The 14497-nt window shown below is 48.4% G+C and overlaps 1 protein-coding gene across 1 annotated transcript in view; it reads right to left on the reverse strand.

Annotated features, from left to right (window-relative positions):
- Positions 1–14497, reverse strand: part of LOC137880432 (latent-transforming growth factor beta-binding protein 2-like) — a 74365-nt gene that overhangs the window by 34806 nt on the left and 25062 nt on the right. Inside the window, exons 4-8 of the mRNA XM_068721803.1 lie at positions 12432–12676; positions 11281–11469; positions 8393–8602; positions 6919–7208; positions 5551–5653 (exon numbers count right to left, since the gene is read on the reverse strand). Coding sequence (XP_068577904.1) covers positions 5551–5653; positions 6919–7208; positions 8393–8602; positions 11281–11469; positions 12432–12676 — 1037 coding nt within the window. The remainder of the gene's footprint in view (positions 1–5550; positions 5654–6918; positions 7209–8392; positions 8603–11280; positions 11470–12431; positions 12677–14497) is intronic.

Genomic DNA, 14497 nt, shown 5'->3' on the forward strand with positions numbered 1-14497 from the left:
CTGTGTCAAAGTGACGCCCCTGTTCCTGTCTGCCCACCTCCTCATCTTCCTCCGCACCCTCCTAATCCCCCCTTTCAAAGTTTTCTGAGTAATGAGCTGTTGTGGTAGGGCGGTGTGCACGCCCTCCTGCGGCGACGGGATCAGGGAAAGTCTGGCCTGAGTGACAGCAGGGCGCACATGCCAAGGGAAGCCCAGTAGGGGAGGTCCGGGTGTCTCAATAAAGCTTATTAGCAGGGAGGTGAGGACCTCTGCAGTCAGTAACAACATGAATCCGAGAGACGGCGCGTTTCGAATCCTTAAAATGGCGTTGAGAGAAAAGATGGAGACGTTGTAAAAGTCTTGAGCGGACCTAACGGTGTAAGTAGCGCCATTAAACGTGACGTGATGTAAAGCTTGGCATGTTTCCACATTTACCGGACACATTTCCAGTCCGCGTTCGTAAAAACTTTATTTGCAAATAGGATCTAATTTGGTTGATCGCGCTCAACATTTTTCTCATTTGCCTCACCGGATCTTGAAAGTGCTTGTTATCAGAGTTCAGTTTAGGAGATCTTTATTGTTCCCTCGGGGCAATTTGTTTGCAGTCAAGTTTAAAAGCCAGATGCTGACACTCATAGCATCCAGAGGTTGACGACAGCCCTCTACACGTACAGCACATACCGGTTTCCCTCTGCTGGAATGCGTTTATTATACGATGCAGAGAGTTGTGGCCGTTTCATTTATCAATTACATAATTCTTAGATTATTGTACCAGCAAATCAGAACCATGTCTCCTGAACATTCACCTCAAAAAAAAGACGATAATCAGCAGAACTAAAAAAAAAAAAAATTGGCGACGACTTGCCGCTGTCATTTTTGTTATTGTACAAAAAAGCTAAGAATTACGGCATCCTTAAGAGGATTTAATTACGTGCCTGTTCTCATGCTTGTTTCTACAGTCACTTGTGGAGAAAACATGGAGTTACACAGGCAGTGGTTTGCAAGAGCGAGCTCAAGCTGCGCATCATTAGTGTCACCCCTGGTTACAAAGACTGTAAACCCAGACTGTTCTGTATCCACTGAGGGAACAGACAGAAGCTTCCAATTGTTGTGTATCCATTTAGTCCTGATAACAAAAGACTTTGTCACCCCTTACTAATTCATTGTCCGTCTCCACTCAATGGTATCGCCCATTCCACCGGCAACTCTTCAGTAATATTTGCTCGAATTTCCTGACCTGGAAGTGTAATTCGCATTCCACGGAGCTTCCTTGATAGACGGTGCTGGTCCTAAATTCAATCTGCATTAATCCCCCTTTTTTTTTTTTTTTTTTTTTTAAAGTAAAGTTTGCTCCACACTGGGCCCTGCTGAGGGCATTCAAATGAAAAGAACAGCTTATGCAAAATGAGAGAGAAAGTAAAAGAGAGAAAAAAAAGGCAGGAGGCTGAGAACGGAGAGAGTTTACGGTCAGACGGGCTCCTCGGCTGTACAGAAATATTCAATTACTAATTTGGTACAATCACTCTGCGGACCACCCGGCCCGGGGGCTGTTCTTCTAAGACGACTGAAAGGTCTGGTCCATCAATCACGGGGCTCAGAGCCCTTCACCAGTTTCCCCGGGGATCTGCCTGGGAGGCAACCTCAGTGTTGGGCTTCTTCTATTAGCTGTCTGGAAAACCTGAGAGCGCGTGGGAGACGGATTACGGAGGTAGGAGGGATCGATGCCATCCACGGGACGGGAACAGGAGACCGTGTTCCCTTTCCACTCCATTGGGGGCCAATCTATAGGAAAACAACCAACACCAAAGCCAAGTCCTTCTCAGGACCTCCTTCCAAGCAGTTTACTTTCTGACATGCCGCCACGGGACAAACTGGTGCCACCGCGAGAAAACTAGGAGCAAAAGAGAGCTCTTTAATCACCGAGGAGAGTTTTGAGTCTTTTGAGTCTCTGAGCAAAGCCATCTCTTCTTGACCTTTGAGCCAATGCTTGATTAGAGCAAACAGCTTAAGGGGAAGTCATTTGCTTTGAAAACAAAAGGTCTCCTTGGCACGCGCCGCGTTTGCCGTTCTATCACGCTCCATATCACATGCCCTGTAAATAACGTGTCCCTGCCAGTGAAGCAAAGACTAATCAGTTAGGACACATGGGACTAATATGAACATCGTCCCACAGATACACAGACGCGAAAGACACTGTTCAAGCTACAAGATACTTGCTCGGCAACCAGAAGGCTATGATTGGGAGATTATTCGATTTTTCTGCAACATTAAGTCTTTACTTAAAACATACTTTTCATTGTTCTCATTCACGAAAGTATGCGTTTACATCTCTGTTTGTAATTCGAACATTTTGCTTAACGCCCTTCTCCAAGATGCTGATGTCAATGGAAACCGCATCAAACGCACATTTAAAACAGACGCACATTCCTCTATAATCTGCAATTTACTGTGGTATAGTAACCACCTGGGCTAGTTCCAAAAGAAGGCCTGCCGTGGTACATTCCCAATAAAAACACGCTTAACTTCACTTGTATCCAATTAAGAAATGCAACACAAATTTCAAAATCCATCTGCCTCCAACCGGGGATTTACGTCTTGTAGCGGTCGGGTCTGCTCAGCGCTGATTAGCCGCGCTGCTGCCTGGCTAATAGATTCCATCATTCTAGTTGTGAAGGGATAGCGCTAAGTCAACATCAATGAATCATACGCTGTCAAAGACATGCGATGTCTCTATCCGATCGCCATGAGAAGCTGCTGCCGAGCTGTTCCAGAGCTGCGACTGCCTATTTCTGAGGCAAAGTCATTGCTTCTCTGGTTTTCGTTGGTAATTAACAAGTATTCATGTTTGATCAGCGCTAACAATACGTATTAAGCGCAGGCTTTTGCCTCCTCGGTGGATGTCAGACTTAATGTCGGGGAAATAGACGGGAGATTTAGGCGAGTATGAGTTCATGTGGGAAGGTCTGTGGAGCTCCGTGGGCCCCCTCCTTCTTTGCCTCATCTGACTATATTGATCCAAACCTCATGAAGAATAGTGTCCTCGTTACAGAGAGAAGGAGGGGTGGGGGTGGGGGTGGGGCAGTGACAGTGACATCATGACGACCTTGATGACCCAGGTACGTAGAGTTGGAGGAAGCCGAGGCTCCTGTGGGCGTGGCGGTTCCTTCGGGCCTCCGGGGACGTCTCATCTGGCTCCCTGGGAAGCCTCCCAGCCTCGCAGACTGGGAGAGTCACAGAGACGGAGACGCTGCCCAGCAATGACAGATGGGGAGAGACAAATGGCTTGTGGAATTCCATTAGCCGTGAAATTCACAGCGAGGGAGGGGCTGCCGGCACAATTATAGAGAGTCATGTCAACAGTGCAGTATATGGGTCAGACTCAGGCCACAGCACATGGCCTTCAGTTGGGGCGACCTCAGATCATCCCCAGAGTTGCACAAACAACACTGTCCTGCTGCCTCTTTGCTTCTCGAGAATAGACTAGATTTCGGGGACCTGTGCTTACTCGAGGACAGTTTTGATTCGGATTCTCAAAAGTGCAGCGTACGCCACCTCATCATCAGAACCAGAGGGGATGGACTGGACTCCAGCCTCTTCTGGTTGATCTGGATCTCGTTATGACCCAGGAATCCTCAGCATGTGACTTCAGGGCTTCAGCTCCCGCAGAGATAGCAGAAGCTCGCTCCATAATATCGTCAGCTGTGCTGAAATGTGTACTTTTCACGAGACTTCACAAAGAGACTCAACCACACAGCAATACATTCTGAGTCTATACTTGTGTCCAGCGTTGTGCTGATTATACTATACGACACTGTATCCTTCACTATGTTGAGTAAGGCTGATATATAAGATAATAATAATAAATAAGATAATAGAGAAATCTGAAGTAAATCCAGGAAGCAAAGACTTACTAAAACAGAAGTGAACACAGCGTGGTCATGTTGGCGTCATCTATAAAATAAAATTGCTTCCTCTCAGTCAACAGTGCATTTTTGAACCTGCTATAAACTGACCCTTAGCCTCACACCCCAAAATACAAACTGTGCTTTCATGACACCGTCACATACTTAACAAGAGACACAGGACACTCTTAAAAAGCTATGTGACTTTTCGCCACACTGCAAGCCGACAACTGACCCATTCACTGCGAAGTAAAACGGACAGCATGGTTTCTCGGGGACTGTTGTCTCCAGGTTATACATCATTCCTGTCAAACGTAAGAAAGCATACATCTCGGGCCAGTCAGGGAGGAATGCAGCTGAAACATCTCGCCAAGTGTCTATACTGAGAACAATAACACTCAGAGGAATTCAAAGCATTTCATTTATTAAAGCTCCTTCCAATACTTCTGGGACATGACTTCACTTTGACTTCTTTTTTTTTTCCTCTTCATCCTTTCTTCCCTGCCTGCATGTGTGACCTGGGACCCCGGGCTTACAGTGCGCTGCCCCCCAAAAACAACCACAAGAATGAGCGAACGGGGGTATTCGCTCCGTTTCTGCCACAAAAACTTCAAAGGAGGGAGCAGAGGGAGGAGGGGGGGGGGGGGGGACATCTGGGAGTCGAAAGAGATCATGCCGGGGGACTTAGGAATCTGGCATGCCGAGGGAGACAGAGAGGGGGAGAGAAAAGAATGGATCGGCATCTATGATAGATGGAGGCGATAGAGAGGGATGACGTCTGCTTCTGATTAAGGTCCAGGCAGACATTAAACAGGTTATGATGACTTTGACAGACAACAAACATGTGCAGGCATGGCCGTGATGTGATTGTGCGTAATCTATGAAATGTCCCCAACGTGCCACCAAAGCGGCGGCTTCCCAGGAGGCCCTCGAAAGTCCTTGCAAAAGTCCTGCCCCTCCGTGCAACACGCAGGGCTGTCAGGCCGAGTGAGAGCCTCCATCTACAAGTGAAGGGTGTCACCGCCCACCCTGCCTGGCGGTGCCGGCGTTCAACCACCCAGCTGCTGTTTCTCAAACCTACCGCAGCTCTGGTCGGGGGAAGCGGCTGAACTGCGGGCGTTCGTTTCCTTCTTTCAAGGCCACGTTGGCTCGATCCGCCCCGCAGGGTGGGTGGCACTCCTGCCAGCCTCTCATCTTTATGCTAAATGTGTTTTCGTTCACTTCCCCGGGTTTTGGTTTTCCGAAAGCCAAAAACAGCTTCGTTCTCACAATCGGAGTGCATGGCCGAGTCACACAGGAGTTTAGGATTCTAATGAAGGCCGCTATGTGCTAATCCTCACCCGTCGTCGGTTCTGTTTAGGCCTGTGATGAATGCCGTAAAAATCCGCCAGGCATAAACAACTGCTGCTGAGGAATAGAACTGGCGTCACTGACTAAACACCTTGATATACAGCGCTGTGGAAGTAGAGCCCAGCTGCGTCTTGTTGTTTTGAACCAATGTGAATAAACAGCACACGAATACCAAGAGATCAACATACCAAAGGCACAACAGAAATTAATACCGGCAGAATTAGACCAGATTAGAAATAGATTAGATTTAAGTATGAAATGGAACAGAGCGGAACAACGAAATTGCTCAGATCGGATGGCTTTAGTCAGGAAGGCTTACCTGGTTTGGTTGGACACTTTTGGCAATTGTTTAGACCCCAGGAGGCTCCCACGCTTCCACAGCAATCATCCTGTTTGGTTAGGCCTGGCAGAGGCTTGCCACACTACAACAACACACATCTGCGTTAAATCTAAGAAATAAGTTCTGATTACTGAGTGTACATATTTGTGCACGCATGCTTGTTTGTGTTCAAATGTGTGCAAGTGTTGGCAGGTGCAGGCTTGTTGTAAGTTATGTTCTCGTCCGAGTGCGCATGTGTAACAGAGGACAGAGTGAACGGGACACATCTGAGACAAGTTAGTTTGGAGGAGGACACAAGCGCCGAGTCTCCAGAACAACTATGAACCTCCTGGCAAGCCTTTTTAGGCACTTGGCTAATTGTGAAGAGAGATTCCTATCAGACCTTATTGATTTTATTTTGCCAAAAGAGGTTCATGAGACTAAAGAGGACATTCTTTTGGTGAAAACCAAAACTGGCATACTGGCAGGAGAAGAGGGGAAACTACCGGCTGAATCTTTTGTACGCTCCATCTCTGGGGCGCTTCTATTGAGGTTCTGAAAAATCATTTTGACTGGAGGCTTTCATTTCAAAGCTCTTTTGTGAAACCAGAGTAGAGCGAATGGGAGCTGCAGATCAGCACAAACAAACTTGTTCGAGGAATAATGCTGGCAAAAACAACTCTTCTGCAGATCCTTGTGTTGTTTCAACTGCACAGCAAAAAGGCTACGAGTCAAACATTACAGCCAAGCAAACATATGCTGTATTAAGCCTCAGATTAGCCAAACTCACGCACTGCCACTTAAGTACTTCCTTTTCCTAACTTCCTCTTCCCTTTGACGAATGTGCGTTGTGACGTTTGTACATTATCCCGACCGTGCGACCTCTAGTAAATCTGTGGCGCATGTCATACTGTATGCATGGCACCATACACACCATGACTGAAGGCCATGTGCTGTGGCCCACGACGACGCGTTTTTTGAGCCACAAAGAGGACCACATGGGCTGAAGTTTCTAAGCTCAACCTTTGTCCTCCGAACACATCCCAACTCATAACATGCCGATGTCGGGAGGGGGGGGGGGGGGGGGGGGGGGACGACGACCGGCGGAGCATGAGATGACACGTGTGGTCGGAGCTCGTAAATCCTGCACATGACATGAATCATAGCTACAGGCCCACTTCCTGTTTGAGACAGCAGCAATCAGAGAAAGTGACGGGATGGGAGCGTGACGGTACCCGTGGTAAAAAAAACAACAACACTTTCACTCGCTGGTGTCAACACCTGCAATGGGCTAGGACACGCCAAGGTGGCTTAAGTCAGCTAGTGATGACAGTGTGCATAGGGTGTTTTAATGACTTAACACAATACCTGTCCATCAACTGTCTCTTGAAAGCATCTCCCAACTTGTCCGTTCTGATGGTTGTGCGTTCTGGCGTGGTGATTCCCGTTCCCGTTCCCACTGGTGTGTGGCTGCCTGCTGCTGTGGTCGCTGGCGGGTTCATGTCCGTTCCCGGGCTGAGAGCGCTGCTGGACGGAGTGAGCCCCGTCTGCGGTGACCGGTCTCTGTCCCGGCTGGACCCGAGCTACTTGGTGGATCTGGACTTCGGCCTCTGGAGGGTGCTGAATGTGGACGTTCACCAAGGATGGGTGGAGAGACACTGGAGGAGAAGAGACCCACAGTTTATACAATGTAGAGGATCATTTATAGCAGGGACGCTCAATTTACGGCCATGCCACAGAGGTAGGGGCACTAAATGTGCGTGTCTTTTAACTGGACCCTGGCCTCCTGTCATTTTTGCAAAAGTGGCCCCCAGCCAAAGCGAGTTGAGTATCCCTCGTTTATAGTTACAATTTTTGGATAATGTAAGTGGAAGCATCCTTGGCCAAGGGATAAAAGCTGTATATACACGCTGCAGTCTGCGAGCTATCGGCTGACATCCTGCACAGAGTTGTTCAACACACACTTAGCTCGATCCACATGGGGAATTCCCGGGCAATGAAGACGGTATTAAGATACGACCAAACAACAACAACAACACAAAGACTTTTGAATTCTTTGGTTCAAATCAAATCATCTTAAAGACCAAAAACAGATTTGTTGAGGAACTGAGAAGATGTTGGAGAATGAGCTCTTTTGTCCTCCTCGCAGAAGGGAAGAATCTATCTTCAGGGAGTGCCAGTTTCTTTCCCAGAATCCTGACCAACACTCATGAATCATAGTCGAACAGACAGATGACAAGGAGAGACCGAGGAGAAGACGTTATCAAGAGGCCTGTGCGTGACCCTTAGTGTTTATATAAAGCATACGGACACGAAGGATCATTTCTTTGTTGCGACATGACAATCCAGACATTGGACTCATGTCATTCAATTATCATAATTTAATTTAATTCAAACGGGAAGACAGAGGATTTCTGAGGGGAATTTAAAACAATCTAAAACAAAGCCTCTGCTAGTTACTGTTAGAGCGAGATGCTCAGCGAGATGCTCAGCGAGGAAATTGGAAATCAGGAGAAGAGGAAAGTGAGTTAATCTGATTTCAGTCTCATCACTTCATGATGTGGCCGTGCTCTGCTTCTAATAAACACTTCTGTTTGATAAAAGCAGCATAGTGTGGACCCTGTGACGGCTACCACTAAGTCATCCATTACTTATTCTGCTCAAAATTGAGTCTGACCACTGTTGGCTTGCAATGGCAGAGTGTTGGAAATCGAGGAGTAGTCTTTATGCATTTAAAAAAAATAAATGAAAAAGGATAAAAGCCCCTATCACACTTGAAAAAGTAGCCTTAAAAAGAAGGCCAATGTCTGCGCTCCCATTGGCCACAGCGGTGGGGGATTACCTTGCTGATTGGACAGTGGCAGAGTGTACATGGAGTGGAGGGGGGGAGATTTTGGTCCCTGGTGGCTGGCATCCTTGTGGCTGCGAGGGGTGGGTCTGGCGGGAGGCGGGGCCGGCAGGTGACAGAACTTCCCCGTTGAGTTTGATGGACACCAGCACAGGTTCCTGCCGATGCATCGGCCTCCATTAAGACAGGGTATCTGACAGAAGACTGCAGAGAGGACGGAGAGAGAAACACAAGGGTAAAGAGAAAAAGATTAAGTGAAAGATTCGTTAGCATATACAACACGCCATATTTGATTACACGGATTTATGCATCCTCATGCACAAGGCTCCGGTAATAAGGACCAGAAAGGGTGTTTCTAATAGGAAGGGCATGTGCTGAGGCTTCATGTGGACAGGCTTTTGTTTGCAAACGGTAAGCACATTTTAATGCTGTTTTCAACTTCGTCCCGAGGGCTTCCTTGCTGCACCGCGTTTTGCCTCGCATCAGTAACTCCTGTGCATGGTGATGAGTGATGATTCATCCTGTAATAATTCTGATATGGATATCTGTCTGGAAGACTTGTTTGGCCGGCAGCAGGAAAACAACATGAATTTCCCAATCATATCTCGGACAGAATTTCCAAGAAGGGCACCTGGCTCTTGGAGACATAAGTAAATTGAATCACAAAACATGCTCAGTCTACAGCTCGATTTATAGTTTGCAACTTACCATGCGGGAGAGAAAGAGAGAAAGAGAGAAAAGGCCAGATGGTGTTTGACAGTACAGCTTTGACCGGCCTTATCTTTTTGGCACACAGGACGGGTGGCAGCCCTGCACACTACATGCTTGTGCCTCTCCCATCTACAGATTCACTCTGATCTGACCTCCCCTAACTCAAAACATCAAAGGCTATCAAAAAAATCTAAAAAGGAAAGTTTTGGATGGTCGGATGAAGGATGAAAAAAAAGACAAACAGGACTACTTTTGCGAGGCGGCTGGACATACGGACGGCCCACCCGTGTGAGATGAAAGACGGCGCCCGGCGATGGATACACGCAGTGAACCGCATCCTCCCTGTCTCACTGAGACAGACGGCAACACGCTAACAGGGTGCAAACAGGGAACAGAGAGAGACGCAGGGAAAGAGCATCAACAAGAGTGAGACTGAAGGAGGGAGGATGGAACAGATTGAAAACAGAGAAGAGAGAGAGAGAGAGAAAGAGAAAGAGAGAGAGAGAGAGAGAGAGAGAGAGAGAGAGAGAGAGAGAGGAGATCATAAGGAAGAAGCAATGTGAGACAAAAACAATAAAAAAACAGACAGAGAGAGAGGTCCAGAGTTGGAATTCCTCCAGTGATTAGACACGCTGGCTAAATGATCAGTTCAAGGAGGCTATTAAATCCTCTCAATGTGGGACGCAGGCCTCGACTGGCCTGCGTCAGGCCAGTCCCACACCGGCATGGGGCAGGAACTATTCTTAGACAACAAACCCACCGTCGACTCTGCATACCGGGCTCCCTGTCTGCCTATGTGTCTGTCCATTTAACAACCACTAACAAGCAAAAAAGACACACACGACGTGCGCACACACACACACACTTCTCACTCAATAAACTAGACTTCTACCAAATCTAATGTCAGGCTTTAAAGTGAGCGCTGTACGCAGGGTTGCGTATCAAGGGAGCCGGTTATAATTATCCAGCCAGATTTTACTGCATCACGGAGCGAACATAACAACAGCATGAGACAACTGTTTGCCGTCCACTTGACATTCCTCGACGAATACGCACGCCCGAGCAACAACAGGATGCTGGCCTAAATGGGAAGCAATCTCCTTTTTAATGCGCTCTTTAACGCACGCGTTTGCATAATGAAGGGAGATTTCTAGAGAGTGAAATTGGGGCGCGTTAAAAACAAACCCCGCTGCTCAGGAAGACGCGGAGGTGTCAGGAATGTAATCGTGCGGGAAGGCCTCTGCCAGGACGCTGAAGTGTTTGGAATATCTACTCCGTGTTCTTAAACCCCATTAATGGGCACATAAATCTGCAACATCAACCTGTTTATAAATTCAAAAGTCAGCTAGGTCCTCCTAAGTGAAGGTTGGTCGCATGTTTGAGTTTGCATTTAAGTGACTGAGAGGACTTGTATGTGTATGTGTGCGGTATGTGCACCCTCTAATCCACAAGCAGTCATTATTTTGAGCCTTAGCCGGACCCTCAACTAAGAAACATGCCGGGGTACGACCCTACCCTTCCCATGGACACTCCTGTGTGAATTTGGAGCAAAGCCCCCCCGGATAAATGGAAGGTTTAATGTAATCCCTATAAAATCCTGTTCATGCTGCTACTCTTTCTCTCTTTCTGCCTCTCTTTCTCCTCTTTCATTCGTTCCTGCTCTCCCAGGGAGCATGTAAAAATGGTTAACGGCAGGGCCGACCGCGAGGTGTAAACCGCAAAGAGATGGGGCTAAGTGTTGGGAGCGTGGGACCACCGGCTCCACGTGTGTGTGTGTGTGTGTGTGTGTGTGCGAGGGGGAGATTAGCCCCCTATTACAGGGCTCGCTTTTAATCTGGTCTACCCCCATCTCTCCCACTTTCCCCTCTCTCTTTCTCTTTGACAGTGAGAGTTTTTAACGTGGCTCTCAGCTTTAATCTCCACCACTCTGCCTCCACTTTAGAGGTCGGTATTCAGAACAGACAGCATGCCACTGGGAACCCATTTTTGTCAAGCTCACCCCATAAAAAAAAAAAAAAAAAGAACGAGACAGTCGGATGGAGACACGAGGGAAGTGTGTGAGAATCAGAAAGAGAGGCGGTGACAGAGGGGAGAAGAGAAGAAGATGGATGACAAGCAGACGAGAAAGATAGGGGTTAATGATAATCAGAGGCCCAAGAGTTGACACTCACAGAGTCGGAAGCCTTGGTTCTTTGGCGGCTGCTGCGGCTGCTGCTGTTGCTGCGAGTTCTCGCTGTACACCGTGGTGACGTCCCCCTTCTCACAGCTGTTGTAGCAGCGGCCACCGCTGCACACCCGGCGGCACAGCATGGGCGTGAAGACGATCTTAATGCGGTCCAAGTTGGAGGTGAGGTTGGCCCCTGGAAGACACACACACACCTGGGTGAGGAGGAGCAGCGGCAGAGACAGGCTGGAGACGAGCTGCATCCTTCCCCCTTCAGCCTCACTGTGACACACACTCCCCGTCTGGGCGAAAGGGAGGTTTATAAGTGTGCGAGGGTGTGCGCTGACGGCTGGGCAGTGGCCCGCTGCAGCTGAGTGAGCGATGTGCCACAGGCCAGCAAATGAGGGGAAAGAATACTATTAAGTATCGAGGGGCCAACCTCCAAAAGCCCTTTATCTTTCAGAGAAGGTGTTTTGGATGAGTGTATGTATGAAGGAGACAAAGAGAGCTTGAGTGCAAGTTAACACTGCGTAATGTTGGGAAGCCGTTCAACAGCCGTTGCTGTGGTACACGGCTAAAAACAAGCTTGAACAGCAGACAGCTGTGCATGCTGGATGTCGGATCGGAGGAAGATGAAGTGGTGAAGGGAGAATAAAGAATTAGGAACGACACGATTTCTTTTTTGATGTGGGTGGAGGCGCCAGGGTTCAGCGGCTGTCATGTCAGAGAGGTGACAGGGCAGAGTCCCAAACATATCAAAGCATCCACACACACACACACACACACACACACACACACACACACACACACACACACACACACACAGTGTATGCAGCTTTTCTATCAAACGTCTGTCTGTCTGGCGTGATGCAGACCACAGAAGGGGGGTGGAGGGGTGGGGTGGGTGGACAGTGGGAGAAGGGAAGTGCAGCCTGGGACGCTGCCAGTTTCCTTTCTCGTGGTTGATGTTCCATTCAACGATGACACCATACATGTGTACGTATGCAAGCTAGCCTCTGTTCATGGAGCCAGAAGGGCTGTGTTTGTTTTGACGCGGGTAGGGAGATTGGAAAAGTTAAGTATGCATGTAAAGTGAGAGCAAATAGAAGTTTTGTGATATTCATTTCGCAGTGTAACGGACACGTTTTTTGTTCTTACCTGCCGGTGGTGATAATGCATTGTTGAACTGCCCGTGCAGCTGGCTGTCGCTGCCGGGCCTGCTGTGAGCGTTGCGTTGCCCGCTTCGCCGTCCGTGCCACGTCCCGCGTTCGCCGCCGCGTCCGTTGCCATTTGGTAGAGCGTTGGACGTTATAGGCCCAGAGGACGATGGATAGCGTTTCACGGTGCGGGAGGTCCCAGTCTGCTGAGGGGAGGAGTCGGGGGGTCCCCGTCTCACTTGGGTCCTGCCGTTCAAATCGTCACAAGACCATAAACATATGACGCTAATATCCCACACACATACACATACGCTCGCTAAGAAACACCCGTCGGCAACGTAGGTGCATCGCTGTGAAATCCATTTAAGTGTGTCCAGCGTGTGCAGCAGAAAATAATATTCCTGCGAGACAAACTGTGCTGCCTTAGGTCATAGCTTTGCCTAATTGATTTTATAGATGAGACACAACGATTTGGAAGTCATTTTGTTTTAAATCGTATTAATAATACCGTATCATTTTTTAAGCACATAGGGTTTCTCACAGAGCCGTCACCCTCTCTAATTAATGAAAATATTCTGTTTGACATTAAAGACGTTTTTTGCAAGAGAGGATTTTTTTTCATCGCTGTCTGTGTGTGGCTGATCAGTTTGCCTCAGAGAAAAGTGTGTGTGATTAAACTACACAAGCTGTCCATCACCCACTGTGTCTGCTTGACTAGATTATGAACTCCCCGTTCTGTCTGACTGTGGCCGACCAGGGAGTAACATCCTGAGCGTTGCGCCGGGCTGGAGGAAGTATTAAAACTAGGGTCGAAGAACAAAGCTTTTCCAGGCCTGAGACGGGCACTTTTTCCTTTTTTACCGGTGAGCATTTGATTTGGGTCAATTAGCCTAGCCTGTGTTGCACGACCTGGAAGCTGAGCTCATGTGAGCGACCTGGGGGAGGCGCGTGCCTCTCAGACAGACGGGCAGACGGGCCTACCTTGGCTCCGGGGGTGTAAGAAAGCTCGGGGAGTGCTGGGATTCAACCCTAGCAGAAGACATCTGGATCCCACTGATATGCCCAGACAGACAGTCAGCAGAGCAAAGACAAAAGATGAACCGTGTCGAGGGAGATCAGAGGAACGGTTCTACAAAGCACACCTGTGGCCCTGTAAGGTTGAGGCTGTAATCAAATCCCCAAATGAGGATATAAACCGTGCATTAACATGTATTACATGTGGTTTTTAGCCACACACCACGTATTTGCGCACTAAATCAGCTCTGTCGAGCAGACGCACAACGATAATCGGGCAAATAAACACACGTGTGCACGCTGCACAAAAATGAATACACACACACACACACACCCTCTCCCAGCTGTGCTGGATATAGCACAAGCCTATGCATGTCCCTTTACTCACAAACCACATTCCACATGAAAAGGGGAAAAAGGAGAGACAAACATTTGATAGTAGTCTCTCACGTCATCTTTTCAAAAGACAACAGGCAGCAACTATAGCTGACATCTGCTGACCCAGATCCTGAATCTCCAGGGCGGGTCCCGGAGGGACAGGATGTGACACGGGGAAACAAGAGGTGCTGGCGTCAAGGTGGTAAGGACTTACAGGAGGTGGCTAACCCCCAGCTACACCGTCCACTCCAGATGATCGGGTTTTTCCATCCCTGACAGCGACACCTGGCCCGCAAGCATCCTGCTTCACTTCCTAGGCCTAGCCAGATGTTGCTCTTTCTGTCTCTCTCACTGTCAATGGCAAAGTGACTTCCTCCTCATCATGAGCTCACTGCTGCCCTCCCTGCCTGAGAGATCGGGGGGGGGGGGGGGGCACTCACTCTGCACGTTTGATGTCATCATGAGGAAATTCAAGGCCTCCGCGATCCAAGCATCAACCATTCCTCCCCGCCTTGTTCTGGGTGACTTGAAAGCAATTTTGAAGACCTCTGCCAAGATTACATGGAACACGGTTTCAACATCGGATGGGGAAAGTGCTTTTGGGTATCAAAAAATGGCCATACAGCTTTAATTAAATCATTGACGGCGCTGATAAGAGGTCTGCTGAATGGAGCA

Source organism: Cebidichthys violaceus, unplaced genomic scaffold, assembly GCF_023349555.1.
Source record: "Cebidichthys violaceus isolate CVI_PGR_0920_01 unplaced genomic scaffold, fCebVio1.0.p SCAF_28, whole genome shotgun sequence".
Taxonomy (NCBI): domain Eukaryota; kingdom Metazoa; phylum Chordata; class Actinopteri; order Perciformes; family Stichaeidae; genus Cebidichthys; species Cebidichthys violaceus.